Source organism: Chenopodium album, chromosome 22 (genome assembly GCF_948465745.1).
Source record: "Chenopodium album chromosome 22, dcCheAlbu1.1, whole genome shotgun sequence".
Taxonomy (NCBI): domain Eukaryota; kingdom Viridiplantae; phylum Streptophyta; class Magnoliopsida; order Caryophyllales; family Amaranthaceae; genus Chenopodium; species Chenopodium album.
In genome coordinates, this window is record NC_137855.1 from 2,723,179 (window position 1) to 2,740,527 (window position 17,349).

A 17,349-nucleotide genomic window follows, 5' to 3' on the forward strand; every position below is an offset into this window, starting at 1 on the left:
TTATGCTCAATCTTGAATGCACAATAATGTCATATTATTGCTTATATTACCACCATGTAGTGTTGATGCCGCGTCATGTTTTTTTCAAGACGTACCACACCACTACTCTGCCTGCCCGGCAGCCCAACCTAATCCATTCACCAATCACCACCTTAAGTGACCCCCCAAGTGACCATAATAACGGTCCGCCCACCTGGCGGCTTGACCTAACCCGATGCCACCACCTTAAGTGACCTCCCCCCAAGTGACCATAATAATGGTCCGCCCACTCGGCCGCCCGACCTAACCCGATGCCACCACCTTAAGTGACCTCCCCCCAAGGGACCATAATAATGGTCCGCCCACCCGGCGGCCTGACCTAACCCGATGCCATTGACAACCTTAAGTAACAAATCTCAATTGAATTCACCTATGACCATTGACCACCACCTCTTAAGTACATCAATTAGGCACTAACCTCTTTACTATTCTACTTTCAATTCACCACGTCTTCAACTCATACTCTCTCTCTCTCATCTTAATACATCACAGTTGTCCTCTAACAGCCAGCCAAACTACCCTTTCTTCTTCCTCCAAACTTTCTCTCTCTTCCCCAATTCCAACTTTCTCTCTCCTACATTTTCCGCCATTTTCAGCCATGGATGACCACCTCGAAGAAGAAGATACCACCGACTTACTCCCTTCCACTTCTTCCTTCCCTCGAACTCCCAAAATCTTCGATCGATTTGGTTCTTCTTCTTCCTCCGACGAAGATTTCTCCCCTTCTTCTACCTCCGCCAATCACCAAAACCCTAATTCCACTTCCTCCAATGGCGTCGTCAAATCCGCTAGTAAAAAGCTCGATTACATGATTCAATTTCTCGATCGCAAGCTCTCTAAGGTTAACAGTAACAGTTCCAGCAATGGCGGTGTTGTTGTCGCCGGTAATAATTCGCCGTTGCCGGAGTTTGTTGGTTCCGGTGGTGGTGCCGGGATTTTCCGGTTGCCGATTAGGTCGGCGGTTCGACCGGACCGACCTCCGTGTGTTGAGGTTAGACCGCATCCGAGGAGAGAGACTCAAGTAGGGCGTGGATTGAGGACGATTGTGTGTACTGATAAGCAGTTATGGAGTGGAGGAGAGAGTAGAGTGAGGTGTTGGGAGTTTTCTGAGATTTTCTTGTCTCATGATGATGATGATGGTGGTGGTGTTGGTGGTGGTGATTGTGTTTGTGAGTGTGAAGCTGGTTGTTGTGAGTGTACCGGCGAGGCGAGACCCGGGGATGAGATGACTGCGAGGTTTCGGGAGTCGGCCGAGGTGGCGTCGGAGGTGGTGTGTATGGTAGGGGATGAGGGGCAGAGAGTGGTGTGGAGTGGACATAAGGATGGAAGGATTTGTGGGTGGAAAATGGATGATGGTAGAAAGAATGGATTTAAGGAGTGTTTGTCATGGCAAGCTCATAGAGGGCCTGTGCTTTCCATGGTTATGACATCATATGGTGAGTTGGGGTTTGATAATTTGATATTTTAGTATTGTTATACTATACCTGTATATATGTTTGTGTTTTGTTTTGTTTGATGGTTAATTATGTGTGAATTGAGTTTGTTTAGTGTCTTGAATTAGTTGAATTGAGATGGATTGATTATATATGTATGTCCTCCGTTCTTTTATAATCGCAATGTGTTTGTTTATGTTAGGTTGATTGATGATTAAAAATGTTGGAATGTTTAGGTATATTGTAAGATTTCTCTGCAAATGCAAATCTTCCAAAATTGTGGGATTTGTATTATATGTGCCTTTATCTTTTCATCCTGAAGTTATTAGCTGGGCTCGATTGAAATATAAACAAGCTCTAATCTGAGCTTATGAGACCTAGATCTTATTCTTACACAGGGTGAGAGAGCAGTGTTATAGAACTTAAGTTTTGGTTGTAAAAGATTCTGGGAAGTTGAATTTGAATGCTGTTAAAGGGGTATTACTGGTTTTGATTGCCTTTGTTGGGAATTTCTTGGTAGTTTTGAGTTTCTGTTAGCTATACTCATGTCTCGTGAAGCACATAATGGCTTTTGAGTATTCTTGCAAGTCATCATATCCAGTCATTTACAGCTCTGAGAAATCTGAGTAGTCTTGGTGTTGGAAATTTTCTAGTTTCATATACTATAGAGTGTGACTGAACTACTGAAGTGATATTTAAACTTCCAAACTATGTAGGAATTTTGTTCTACTAACAAAGCATGAGATTATTTGGTACAGTTGTACAATTAATTTTGATGTATAAGCACCTTTGTATGCAAGAATTAAAACTACCCACTCTGATTCAGATTGTAGTTGAACAGTGATCCTATTTCGTTTAATAGATTGTATATATGTTTTGCTTCTCATTATAATCCCACCATCATCCATTGACATTGATCAAGAAACATGCCTAATAGGACTCTAGAACAAAACAGGATTTGTAGAATTTGGTCAGTGATCGTCTGAGCGAACTCTGTATTGGGAATTCATCAATCTGAATTGTAAGTTGCCCTCCATCATTACTGGGTTTGAGAATGATTATAGTTACTCCGTAATAATATGGTTTATGGACTATATGACTAGTTGTTTATTAAGAAGAAAATGGGGTGCTAGCTGATGGTTTATAAGAATAATTTTGAGTAACTTAATCTTAAATTTATTCATATAATCCAACTAAATTGTGGATTTTGTTAATTAAAATAATAAAATAATTAATGTTGCATTAGATATCTATGTGGAGGAGAAGTGATCTCTGTTCTAATATTGATCATGCAGGCTTCCATGACCATGTTCTAAGTGACTGCAAAAATGACTACCTTTTTCTTTTCCTCGGACCAGAATCATTCATTTCATTTCAAGTGTTTATTGTTCCTTTACTGGTGTTATCCCCTGTCCTTACTCTGCATTTTGGTTAATGTACCATTTCATATTTATTGTCTGACCTTATTTTCAGGTGATCTCTGGTCTGGTTCTGAGAATGGCATTATTAGGATCTGGCCATGGGAAGCTATTGTGAAGGCCCTTTCTCTAAAAGCGGAGGAAAGACACATGGCTATCTTGGAGGCTGAGAGATCTTATGTTGATCTGAAGAGCCAAGTCACTATAAATGGTGTATGCTACATGTTTGTGTCAGATGTGAAGTATTTGGTATCTGATCATTCCACAGCGAAGGTTTGGAGTGCTGGAGTTTTTTCATTTGCATTATGGTATGTCGTCACCCTGGATATTGTGTTTGTCTTTTTTTTGTAAACATTCATGAAAAACACACCAAAACCATTCCAGCAACTTCTAGTACATTTGTCACCAAGCTCCCAGATAGAAAGGACTAAACTCAAATTGTATCAGCAGACTTTAGTGTATTTCCTAACGTTACGCCTTTGTATACTTGCAAATGCAAAATCCAAATATTTCTCATTTCAATATCTATTAGACCAGGTTTATCAATTATCGACTAACTAGGATTCATATTCACTTGACATAATTGATAATTCCCATGTCAAGTATTGGACAGGGACACATGACATTTCATATAAACCCAAAAAGTTGCACATGTTATCATAAGGTGTCAATCTGATGGGAAATTGCCCATATCCAACACTAGTATGGAGTAGTTAACCCGAGTTAATGTAGAGTTGTAGAGCAGAAGTTATATAACATTTGTACTAGAATGACACTGCTATTATTCCAATTGCATTGCAAGCATGTAATGTGATTCATATCGCAAAATTTGTTTGTCGAGTTTGTTACATTGCATAATAATTAGGCTTTGTCATTTCTTTCTTCAATCTGAACAGGGATGCCCGAACCAGAGAGTTACTGAAAGTCTTCAATACTGATGGCCAGGTGGAGAGCTGGCTGGACAACGCTTCATTGCAGGATTTGACGACAGAAGATGAGATGAAGATGAGATATGTAGCTGCTTTAAAGAAGGAAAAGTCAGGTTCATTTGGTTTCTTGCAGCGTTCACGTAATGCCATTCTTGGAGCTGCTGATGCTGTTCGTCGAGCTGCAGTCAAGGGGGCGGTGGGAGATGATAACCGGCGAACTGAAGCAATGATTGTAACGATAGATGGAATGATTTGGTCCGGGTGCAGTAGTGGCCTTCTTGTGCAGTGGGATGGAAATGGCAATCGTCTCCAGGAGTTCCAGTATCATCCTTTTGGTGTTGTGTGTCTTTGTACATATGGGTCCAAGATTTGGGTTGGTTATTCTAGTGGGATTGTGCAGGTGGTAGATCTTGATGGGAATCTTCTTGGGAGCTGGGTTGCTCATAGTAGTCCTGTTATCAAAATGGGTGTTGGGTCTGCTTATATTTTTACTTTAGCTGGCCATGGTGGTATAAGAGGATGGAATATAACATCTCCAGGGCCTGTTGACAACCTGATTCGTGCAGAATTAAGTGGCAAAGAATTTCTTTACACAAGGCTGGAGAATTTGAAGGTTTTGGCTGGCACTTGGAATGTTGCACAAGGAAGGGCATCTTATGACTCGCTCATATCTTGGCTTGGCTCTGCATCATCTGAAACTGATGTTGTTGTTGTTGGCTTCCAAGAACTAGAAATGGGTGCTGGTGTTCTCGCAATGTCTGCTGCAAAAGAAACTGTAAGATCTTGTACCTTAACTCACTTTGCCTCATCTCTGTTTGTTTCACCTATTGAAACCAATTATCTTGTGATACATGAACTCTTTGCTAGTCTTATATGTGTGTGTCAGCACGTGTTTGTGTGTGTGTTTTCTTCTCATCCGTTGTAGACTTTTTGCTCAGCTTCTTGATTTTCTTTCCTAATATATTATCTTATTTTAACTCTTTGGTTGTTAGTTCATCTTCCGATAATGCAACTTATAACTGTGATATAATGCGATAGTTCTGAAATGTTTTTGTATTTGGTTCCATGAAATAGGTTTTTAGAAACATTATGTGATTGTTTTCATCTTTCAGATTAATTAGGTCACAGTATATGCATTATTAAATGTGTCTTCCTTCACCTTTCTTTTGGAATATTTCACAAGTTAGAGGTGGTGTTGAAATTATTGTGACAGGTGAGAGGAACTTTATCTGCTGCAGGATTATTTATGGATAGTTTAAGAATATCAATTCAGTCTTAATTTTATAGTGTGGCTGAGCCTACTGATTAGACCTCTATAGGGAATTGTCCAATGTGTATGTTTTTAGAAGTTGCCATTCTCCTTTTGTGAATTCAAAGTTCTTAATAAATGTGTAAAGTTAATATGGATTTTTATGCATAGTATTAATATTGTCAATCACTGATTGGGGAGCAACCCTTGTTTGGGGTTTCTTCGTCTCATTCATTTTATCATCTTATGTCATATATCAAACATTTCTCAAAAATGGTGAGTGAGATGTTAAAGTCAAGAAAAAGTAGTACATGAGATTGAAAATAATGTAGGACATATAATTTACTTGAAAATAAAGTAGTATGATCACAATGTGATTTTGGAAGCATCACCTATTCACTTTTTTTGTTGAAGTGGCTACATTTGATCTTTTAGGATTGACAGTCTTCCTTTACTGTAGGTTGGTTTGGAGGGTAGTGCTGTTGGGCAATGGTGGCTTGACACTATAGGGAATCTTTTGGATGAAGGTTCTACTTTTGAGCGTGTTGGTTCACGGCAGCTGGCAGGTTTGCTCATTGCTGTTTGGTGAGTACTCTTATAGCAAATGAATAGCAGATTTTGATATTCTGTTTTCCACTTGTAAAATATATATTGTTGCTGGCATATTAAATGTTATATTATATTATTTATTAAGTTATCGATTCTGTATATGAAGGTAATGGGAGGAAGAAGTTTTTGGTGGGATTGCTTTTAGTTATGTTTTTCAAACCTCTTGATGATTATTTTTATGTATGTTCTTTCTCAGTTTCTGTCATCTTGGTATAGTTGATCCCAAGTCAGAAGGGTGAGCAAACAAATGAAAGCTTTTGTGCAGTCTGATCCTTGAAAAAAAAAATGTGGAATTTGTAATCATCATTTTAGTATTTTACTGATATGTTATAGACTTATAGTTACTAGTTTTGCTTCTCTAGTCGTGGCACAATTATTGTTGAAAAATTTATGTGCATGCTCTTATTTTCTTCTTTAGCCAATGTGGAGTTCTTTTGATTGTATGATAGTAGAAAATTCATGTTGCATTTTGGAAAGCTCGCTAATAGGTTTTATAGCATTGAGTTATAATTGCAGCCTGGGGCCTCTGAGTTGGCAACGGTTCTAATTATGAGTTTGTGACTCTTCCACAACTTTTTTTCAGGCACATGAATCACTCATTGCTATGAGTCTATGACCTAGACATTCAGGATTTCTGCAATTCATGATTTATTATAGCTTTTTGATCCTAATTTTATTTCTGTTTTTGGTTTTGTGGTCTCTACTCCAATGGGCCCATGCCTATATTTTATGACTCTGCAGAATTTTTAATTTTTTTTTATAGGTGAATTCTTCCAGTAAACCTTTTTTTCCTGCTTATTATGTTGACAAGTTACATTGTATATGCTTATATATATAAGGGTGAGAAAGAACCTTGAAGCTCATGTTGGGGATGTTGATGCTGCTGCTGTACCATGTGGCTTTGGACGTGCAATTGGTAATAAGGTATGCCTTCAATTATTCGCAGTAAGCCAGAAAATGCCACTCATTAGCTTGGTATAATTCTTGTATAATGGATACTGTAAACAATATACAACTATCAAGCTTCTATGGGAATCCTGCCAGAGTATTGACCAAAGTTGCTTTGATTTTCTATTTACATTATTACGTAAAAGTATTATGTTTATTATTCTATAAAGATTCAACTCGTAAGCACTAAAGAAGTCCAATGTTTTTTATATATCATTTTTGATGCCTGATCTGTACTTAGGTTTTTGTTTCAGGGGGCAGTTGCATTACGAATGAGAATCTATGATCGAACAATGTGTTTTGTCAACTGTCACTTTGCTGCACATTTGGAAGCAGTCAACCGTAGGAATGCTGACTTTGATCATGTGTATCGATCAATGGTCTTCAATCGGCCGTCTAATAACAATGGCGCTGCCGGTATTATGCCATATCTCCTATTGTCTTGCTCGGTTGCCTGCTTCATATATTTTACATGCTTTGTTTATCATTCTGGCTTGTCATTGGCCCTTTGTCTTGCAGTTGGCGTCTCATCTACCGTTCAAATGCTTCGCAGCACTAGTGTAAGTAAATACTCCCGTGAACCTGCTATGTGGATGCCTGGTTTGCTTATCAATATGCAGGGTCTTAAAATGTTCCCACAACTTTGGGTATTTCTTTTTACAGGGTGTAGGATATCGCTCAGTTGAAGTAATGCCTGATTTATCAGAAGCAGACTTGGTCATATTTCTTGGAGATTTTAATTATCGCCTTGATGGTATATCTTATGATGAAGCCAGAGATTTTATCTCTCAAAGATGCTTTGACTGGCTCAGAGAGAGGGATCAACTTCGAGCAGAGATGGAGGCTGGAAGAGTATTTCAAGGCATGCGTGAAGCCATTGTTAGGTTTCCTCCAACATATAAGTTTGAAAGGCATCAGCCTGGTTTAGCAGGTATCGCTTGTAATTACATTTTTTCCTGTTTTTTTGATAAATTTAACTTTTATTATCAGTAACAATTTAAAGTGTAGACTAGCACAATAGGTTTTGCGTAAAAAGTTAGTCCGTATCACTACTCGTTTGAAATTGATGCCTGGTAGGGGAGACTGGGAGTAGCTCCAACTAGGAGTATTATTGCCATTTCAGGGTTTTTTAATATTGAAAAGAACAAAAGTGGGTGGGGTATTCAGCACCATTGCACTCCCTCGTTGGTGCTTTTAAACTGCACGTTGGTATATGCCAGTTACATAATAAAGTTAGGTGGTGTACGTGTACATGCTGCTCTTGTCCTTTTATTAAATGATTTCTTTGTCTGTCAGTTGAATGTTAAGTTTTTGTTATTCTATGGCTTAGGCTATGATGCTGGTGAAAAGAAGCGTATTCCTGCTTGGTGTGACAGGATCTTATATCGGGATAGCCGCACTACCTCAGCATCAGAGTGTAGTCTTGACTGTCCAGTTGTCTGCTCGGTTTTAGAGTAAGTTTTCACGTTCACATTTTATGGATGTCCTTAGTAGAAGTTTATTTGTCTTCACACTTTTGTATGTTTTTTCTGTAAATTCTAACTATGTCAAATATTAGGTATGAGGCTTGCATGGATGTGACTGACAGTGATCACAAGCCTGTACGCTGCAAATTTAATTTGGATATTGCTCGCGTTGATGAGTCAGTGAGGAGACAAGAGTACTGTGAAATTATTGAATCAAACTCAAAAGTCCGCTCTCTACTTCAAGAACTATGCAGAGTTCCTGAAATTATTGTCAGTACAAACAACATCATTTTTCAAGATGATGGCACTTCACTTTTGCGGATTACAAATAAAAGTACAGTTGATAAAGCTATGTTTACAATAATATGTCTTGGGGAGTCTATCATCAACGATGATGGAGTAGCATCTAATCACAGCCCAAGAGGTGCTTTTGGCTTCCCTCGTTGGCTTCAGGTATTTCATCTTTGTTAACTTAGCATATCCACATTTTTATCTGTTTTTCGTGACTAGTGATTAGAGAACAGTGACAGTACTACATGTAAATGAATTGAGGAATCGTTAGTCTATGTATGCTTAATGATGGGTTTATGAACTCTGAAGCAAATTATGCATCTGATGGTACTCTGTAGTCTTTTGCATTATTTACTGGAAGTAGTGACAACTTGCAAAGATCGGGGTGCGTCTCCTGCAGTCTATTTGGAACTCAATAATCGTGGGGTGGAGAGTGGGAGAGAACCCTGATTTAGGCACTAGTTTCTGACTCATACCTTGACAAGTGATCCACCTTTTGTCCATTTTTGGCTGATGGTAATCTGTTGGATCTAGGTGATGGATAACCTTGCTATGATTAACTTTCCCGTTATAACCTTTTCTACATCTTCTCTCGCTTTCTGTTTCTTTTTAAAAAATATTAGTTATAGAACTTGTGGTCTATCTTCAGTCATGTAACATAAGATAAAAGAAGAGAAACTGGAGTTGCCTTTTTTATCAAAACAAATTAATAGATTAACTATAAGCCTATGACTATTGGTTCTAATGGCTGCACCTGAAATTTTGACTGAGTACTTCATAAAAGAAAAACAGAGAAGTATATTTTTTTTTCGGTTTTTTTTGTTATATCTCTACTATTTCTTGGAGTGTAACTTGAGTGATACATGATTTTTCTTCAGGTAACTCCTGCAAAAGGTGTGATTGAACCTGATTGTACACTGGAGGTTGAAGTTCAGCATGAGGAGTTCCAAACCCTAGAAGAGTTTGTTGATGGCGTTCCCCAGAATAGTTGGTGTGAAGATGCCAGAGACAAGGAAGTCATTATGGTCGTAAGGGTTCATGGAAGTTGCTGCACTGAGATTGTTAACCACCGCATACGTGTTCGTTACTGCTGCTTAGCCAAGGGGAAAAGATCCATGGCTAAAACAAAGAACGAGAATAAAGTCCAATCGAATCTCCTCCAGAGGTCAAGCATCCAAAACCTCAACGCTTCACTTGACGTTTTTGACAAGCTACGTAAGCTTCGCTCCCCTTAACACTGGCATTAATAATTTTCTTTGTGACTGTCACTTTTAACTTCACCTCCGGAAAATGCTTGTACTGATTATCGATCTTTCCAGGCAACTGTGAGGTTAAGTGCATGTAACTATGTAAGTGTACTTTTGTTGCTGTGCCTAACAGGTCGTTTTTCTGAGTTTTAGGCAAACCATATTCATCATTGTAAATAGAACCCCTAAATGGTGCTGATTTGCATTACATTCATTTGCTGATCACTGTAGAGTTGATTTATAAAAAAATTCGGCGTTGAAGCAGAAATTTGTTGTATGTGTACAGAAGGCATGTATAGAGTTGAATGTCTCAACCCCTCAAGGAAAAAAAGGGGGAATGTGCTCATTTAAGAATTTTGAAATTGAGAAGTTGAATTAATTAAAACCCATGTATTACAGGGGACTGCTTTTTAATTTTTTTTTTTCTATGACTTTTTTTTTTTTTTTTTTTTTTTTTTTTTTTTTTTTTTTTTTGTTTCTGTGCTTTCCTGCATTTTATTTACTTTGTTCCACAAATATAGCAATGTTTAGACTTTTCTGCTGCTCACATATTCCTTTTGAGTTCTGACCATAAATTGTGATTTATAGAACAAATTATAGTTATGAGGATTTTGGGGTGTATATACTTTTAAAATATCAACTTTTTACATTTGGAATGTTGGAAGTAGATGAAAAGCTACACCTAGGCGATCGACCTAGCCCTCCAAGAGGTCAAGAAATGTTTAGCTGAGCTGGTTTCATCTGCCCAGTGGGGCGCAGAGGCGGATCTACGTAGTGACCCGGGGGGACACGTGCTACCCCTTCCCAAAAAAAAAAAGTTGTCTACAAAAAATCCTCTTATGAAACACAATATAAAAATTACACCATGCGTATTATTTAGCATAACTAAGGTTGCTTCAGTGGTATCAAAGTAGGTGCATAAAGTTTTCTTTTTGTACCCAATGCCCAATGGTCAGTTGTTCGATTCTCTTCATGTACACAATACACCTACTTTTTAGTTTTTTTTTTTTTTGAGGAATTTTTAGTTCATTTCCAAGTCTTTGTTTTTTTTTGTTTTGATATATTTTTTTTCCTAAAAAATATCAATGATTTATTATTTTTTTCCCCAAAATTAATTTCCTCTTTCTCGACATTATATTCAAATAGATTAGATATAAATGGTTTCCATCGAAAATTGATTCTTCCCCAAATAACTTTTCACTTTCTTGACTTTATGTTCAAACATTAGATAAAAATAACTCTCATAAAAAAAAATGGTTAACAACAATAATAGTATTTTAATAACTAATATGATGTACATAATTTTATCCATGATAACAGCTCATTGCAAAATCTATAGATGTTTAAAATTTGATGACAACTTTTTTTTTTAAAATACAGAATTACAATATATTATGCAAAAAAAAATAACTTGATGTGTTATTACCAGTTTAAATAATTTAATTTGAGTTTCAACTTTCAAGTTAGTAGGTGTATTTTTTTTTTCTTCTAGCATTTAGTGCTACCCCTAATCTGGAATCCTAGATCCGCCACTGGTGGGGCGAGGATAGGAGGTTTAGCCGGTGATGGCCTGATGGGGATGAAAATAACATCATGGCCAGTACAGCAGAGCTAGAATGGTTCAATTCAACTGTTGACATTTTCAATAAAATGGTGATTTAAAATATAAATAAAAATTTTAAAAATCAATATATAAGAATACTCCAGCAAAAATTCCATGGAGTATCAAACAAAAATGCTAATGGATAATCAATAAAGTGATTGTCTAAACACTATTTAAGTAATACTCCTATTTAAGTAATGATTTAAGAGTACAATCAACACATGATAATTGAGAACTTGGGATAAAAGCTAAAAATATATTGGCATTAGTTGAGGAAATGAGAAGGAATATACACAATACATTGTATTGAAAATATTAATGACTACAATCTAAGCTAATTGATGAAGACCGACCGTGAACTATTATTAATATAAGAGTAAGGGCGTTATACGGTTAAATTAGTTGTTGTAATAACTGGTAGCTGTGTGAGTATGCATGTTGCGGTAGTATTAGTTAGAAGTACGGTATATGTTAAGCTAGTTGTTTTTGTAGCAATAATGACTTGTAATGCATATTCGCAACTAACCCACTTTAATAGACTGCATTTTAATTAACTTAATTAACATTTATTCATATTTGTACTAGAATAATGATGCATTTATTCATAGAGTACAACATTGATCCTATTACATCTTTCACATAGGTCCTTAATCCAGAAATTAATCCATGTACGAATGAAGCAATTTAATTGATTAATTAATTAATTTTTTATGATTTTTTTTGCCATTTCGCGGCTTGAAAACAAATCAAAGTTGAAAAATGAGATTTATTTTTATGCTTTGAGTAGAAAACTGAAAGTGCAAATAGTTTATATGAAGTCATATCTGCCTTCATTTTTTGCGTTGCTTTGAAATATGAAAGTCTAAAATTGCCTTATATTCTGGTGTGCTGAATCTTTTACTTAATCTTCATCCTATTATCCTGGAGTACCAGACTAGCAATATGTACGGTTTTTCTATACAAATACATTGCTTAGCTTCAACCTGTGGTTTTCTATAACAGGAATAATAAGTTGATTGTGAGGCATAGTCAACAGTGGCCGATTATGATTTTGTAAATATTCTTATTGTAAGTCGATCTCATATCATACCTTGCCTTGTAAAAAAAAAAGAAAAAAAGATTGAGTTAATGGGTTTTGTAAAAGTACGACTAAACAACCATGTCCTTGTATCTGATCCCAAGGCCTACTTAAATATGCAGAACTGTCCATTTTGATAGGAAAAACTTTGATAGGGTATCTAGGTCAAAGGTTCAACATTAGAATGCACTTATTGGACTTTGCTCGAAGGTAATATATGTAGCAGAACACTGTCTCTTATTATGTTAGTCAATTCTCCATTTTTTGTTTCATCCACCCTCTAAGGCCTATTATTATTACCCGCTTGGGGTTTGTATTCTACCTTTTTCCGTCGAAAAAACATTCAGAAATCGATATAATGACTAGAGGACATGCTTACAAATATAACCTAAAAATCAGGTGACATGATAGCTTAACTTCATCCAATTGCCATTTTTTGTCCATAATCTTTTACTTTTACTTAGGTCAATCTTCTAGAAACATAAAAGTTGAGCTTCTTCTTCATCTAAATTTCATTTATTTACATGCAATCAATATATTCAGCTTAATAAGTACTTACTATAATCATACTACTTGACATGTATTCAAGTTTCAGATTTCGAACGTACTTACTTTTCTTCAATGCTTTTACCACTACATTCATGGTGCACGTTTACCTTCCGTACAAAGCCGTATATTTGACTCAATGCCTTTGTTTGGCGCTGTTTTCTTGTTAATTACCACTCCCATACATCCATAGTGTACGTTTACCTTCTGTTCAACGCCGGCCTTAATCGCCGAATTAGTGACTAATTACCAACTTATACTCAATCTTTCATAAAACTATATATACAAGGTACCTTAAATATCCTCTTCAAATAACTCAAAACAAACATATTCCTAGCTCATTTCCCTAGAAGATCAGACAACCATATCTTCTTGTCTCGTAATTTAATAGACCATACATATATACCTATCATATCGACAGGTCAACTAAGTCTTAAAAATTGTGTTCAAGACCCTAAAATCTAACAGGGTTTCTAGTCGGATTAAATTTTGTCCTAGCCAATAAAATGGCCGAGTCGTTCAACAAATACATATTGACAATATGTCTTTTGTGTACGTTTTTTATTAACCTTCCATCTTCGATATCAGCTGAAACAAACTCCTACAATGTGCTAGAATTTGGTGCTGAACCAACTGGTTTAACTGACACGAGCAAGGCCTTCCTTAGTGCATGGGAGGCCGCATGTAACACGAATGGTTCGGCTTTGATTACTGTCCCTAAGGGGAGGTACTTGCTTCATCCCATTGAATTTCGAGGTAGTGAATGCAACAACAATGATATAACCTTCTACATCAATGGAACCATAGTGGCGCCTCTTGATTATCATGTGCTCGGTGGTGTGGATCGATGGGTGTGGTTCGATAGGGTTAGTGGTGTTACAATTGATGGTCATGGTTTTTTTGATGCTAAAGGTACCTCTTTGTGGAATTGCAAGAAGGGCAAGAATGGTGATAAGTGTCCTCGAGGTTCAACGGTATGTATGCTTAGACATCTTACGTTCAATTTTAATTGTAGCATGTAGTATTACTATTCACACGTTCTCATTTGACCATCTCTTATGGTTTGTTAGATTTGTATTGATATATACCGCGTTTATGCTTTCAAAATGTCTCCTACATTCATTCTCTCCTCTTTTACTATAGCTAAAAAGCATTGTAGTCTTGTTTGATACAGAGATAATTGATGAGATTTTAGCTTTTTAGAAGCAATTAGTTGGCTCAAACAAAAAAGATGGGTTGAGTTGTTTAAGCAGTAGTATAATTCTTGCAATAAGCTATTTTGATATTTGAAACAATTGATGATTTGGAGGGTTAATGTAACGTATACTAAACAAATTAGCTAATATAATTAGTTATATCAATCAACTACCAGCTAATTACCAAACATGACGACTTATATAAAAGGTCAAAGTTAGATTCTTTCAGATAAAAAAAAGGTCAAAGTTAGATGATTGACTAAGCAAAATTATGTGATAGGTCAAATTTTCATAGTCTAAGTAGTTCTAATCATTTTTCCATTAGCTTAGTGCGATCATCAAATGGTGTACTGTCTTTATTAGTTAAAGTGGGAGCATACCAAATAGCATTGTCAGAATAAAGTTGTTATTGTTATTGTTATTATTATTGTTAATTAGTGTGAAATTGATGAACTTGACTTGCTAATCCAGGCACATTAATCCACTATCCACTCCTAAGCTAATCATTTTATTTCTATATTGTGGTTGTAGACTTTAACATTTACCAGCTCCAGCAACATAGTGATCAAAGGAATTACTTCACTAAATAGCCAATTGTACCATATTGTGATCAATGTGTGTAAGGACGTTTTAATTGAAGCAGTCAAGATTAGAGCAGCCGGAAATAGCCCTAACACCGATGGCATCCACGTCCAAGAATCTTCAGACGTCAACATCATGAACACTAATGTTAAAACAGGAGATGATTGTGTCTCCATCGGACCTGGAACTAAAAATTTGTGGATTGAACGAATTGCGTGTGGCCCTAGCCATGGTATAAGGTAAGGAGTGAACAACTCGTCCTTATTATCCCTTCATCTGTCCTACAATTAATAAAATTTTACTAATCAAACTAGTAAAGTTTTGGCTATTATAATAATTTACTCTACTTTATACTAGCTTCAAAAATTTTAATATAAGTAAATAGAGAGAATTAATTGGTCAAGCACTCAAGCATGCATGTACCAAGAAATTTAGGTCGGTCATTGTAATTACCACAAAAAAAAAAAAAAAAAAAAAAAAAAAAAAAAAAAAAAAAAAAAGAACATTGTTCAATATTAGTGTACAGATGTAAAATGTGTGTTTTTAAGTCTAAGTAATAATGAAAGTTTGACTTTTGATTTTCTTTGGTACTACGTAGTAATAAAAATAGTGGATTTTACGGTACTGAAACTTGTCTTGGAGAATGATGAAATACGAAATATGGTCGAATTTTATCATTTAAAAAAAATTGTTACGGAGTAGTAAATAAAGCAATTGATGGTCAAGAAAATTGCAATATAGTTCTGGCCTAGTTAACATACAATTTTCAGGATTAACAATTAACCTTTCAACCAATTATAAGAATTAATCATGGAGTATTGGAGTACTTTCTTTACTTTGTTTATCAGATAGAGTAGGGCCTGTTTAGATTGACTGAACTGAACTGAATATTTTATAAGAGGAGGATATTAAGAACTGAATTGAACGGAACTGAACTTAAGCTGAAGGCCCGTAACGTTTGTACTCAAGTGTTACAACTTTTACAAGAGTGTACGTACAATCAGTTATCATTATTGTTATGATTTTCTAAAATCTTATATTAATGCAGCATTGGAAGCCTGGCAAAAAGTAAGGACGAAGAAGGAGTACAAAATGTAACAGTGAAGATTGCGGTAATCTCTTATTCCTTAACCGGAGTGAGAATTAAGTCGTGGGGAAGGCCTAGCAATGGCTTTGTTCAAGGGGTTGTATTTCAAGATGTTCTTATGCGATATGTTTGGAATCCTATTATCATCGAACAAAATTATTGTCCCCATAATAAAAATTGTCCCGGTCAGGTACGTATATATATGTCATGTACTCGTACTCAGTGTAACAACTTATGTAACGTTACTAATTAGAGGTCGTATAAGCATAACGTTCTCCATTTTTCTAACTTGATTCTACTGCGTGACCTAACAGGAATCGGGTGTACAAATAAGTGACGTGAAGTATGAAAATATACGAGGAACTTCATTAACTGAAGTAGCAATAAAATTTGATTGCAGTGCTACAAATCCATGCACTGGAATTCAACTCCAAAATATCGACCTCAAGTACTACGATGCAAATAAAACTCAATCATATTGCAAAAATGCAGTTGGAGAGATCTCAGGCTTGGTTCAACCGCAAAGTTGTTTAAACTTAAATAAAGAATTCCATGTCACTCGCGTGTCTGAATGATTTTTTTTTTTTTTTGAAGATTTGTGTGTATATAGTGTGCATAAGAAAATGTACGAGTGTGTAATGTTTACGTTACTTATTTTATATACGTAGTATATGTGAATATAATCGTGTTTTTCCAATTACTTATACATTAGTTTAAAAGCTAAAAACTAATATCCGAATTATGGTTATAGTGGTGGGTCGGGTACTGACTGAAAAACTGATCCATTTGACAGCATTGGGCCTGCTGGCTCAAGACCGGTATAGTCTAAAAATGAAGGTACATAGTTGGAATAAATTAGCAACTACTCTTAAGATTGCCTTAATAATATCTAGAAAAATTTAACATTATGTTTGTACAACCTTTAATTAGGTGGTCTTCCAATGTTAAGATTTAAGAACCTCAAAATTTGTGGGATATATCATTAAAGAAATTAGAAATAATTAGAAGAACTAACTTGTAGATTAGGGTGATTATCAAGCACTCATTAATGTGCTGGTTTCAACCTTGAGATATGGCAGCTAATTAAGTAAACAATGAGGATTAAGAATGTAGTGCATTCAATTACTCTTATCATTGATATGAACTGAACTTTGCTGGTTTTTGCTTATGAAGTAGAGATTATAAAGTGAAGCTGGTTGTGACAACAGGTGAAGCAAACACATTATATTTGACACATACGAAGTACTCTGTATTTAAATACTTCGTATATAAGTTAGTCAATACAAAATTTGTAAAATCAATTCCTTCAACTAAGACCTCATATGTTAATGTTTTTTCGGTTACTTCAATTGACATTAAAAAAAAAAAAAAAAAAAAAAAAAAAAAAAAAAAAACCTACCGGTGAAATTAGGTGGGTTCATTACCATTCCCACCCACGGTCCCAAGACTCCTAACACCCATGGTCCCAACTCCTAGCCTTAATATTAATCGTTAATATTGTGCATAAGGAACCATAAAACTCTCTACATGGGTAACCGGGTAATTAGGAGTAATAAATATATTTTCGCCAATGAAAAAGACAAATGTTGCAATTAAAATAAGGGTGGGACAATGGTCAATTAATGCAG

General features: G+C 35.9%; 2 protein-coding genes across 3 annotated transcripts; both read left to right on the plus strand.

Moving 5' to 3' along the window:
* Window positions 1-490: 490 nt before the first annotated feature.
* LOC145603447 (type II inositol polyphosphate 5-phosphatase 15-like) lies at window positions 491-10,045 on the plus strand. 2 transcript variants are annotated; one of them, XM_081659358.1, is made up of 11 exons: window positions 491-1,475; window positions 2,946-3,198; window positions 3,787-4,594; window positions 5,529-5,653; window positions 6,517-6,601; window positions 6,880-7,042; window positions 7,145-7,185; window positions 7,289-7,556; window positions 7,956-8,079; window positions 8,184-8,544; window positions 9,261-10,045. In XM_081659358.1, the coding sequence occupies exons 1-11, from the start codon at window positions 638-640 to the stop codon at window positions 9,615-9,617; spliced, it is 3,423 nt and encodes a 1,140-aa protein (XP_081515484.1). In that variant the 5' UTR covers window positions 491-637; the 3' UTR covers window positions 9,618-10,045. The 2 variants fall into 2 exon arrangements, with proteins under 2 accessions (XP_081515484.1, XP_081515483.1); XM_081659357.1 differs by having other exon boundaries at window positions 6,880-7,185.
* A 3,317-nt stretch (window positions 10,046-13,362) lies between these two features.
* Window positions 13,363-16,296, plus strand: LOC145606214 (polygalacturonase-like). Its single transcript, XM_081662257.1, has 4 exons — window positions 13,363-13,830; window positions 14,584-14,873; window positions 15,683-15,911; window positions 16,036-16,296. Exons 1-4 carry the CDS (start codon window positions 13,363-13,365, stop codon window positions 16,294-16,296), a joined length of 1,248 nt encoding a protein of 415 aa, XP_081518383.1.
* Window positions 16,297-17,349: the final 1,053 nt, after the last annotated feature.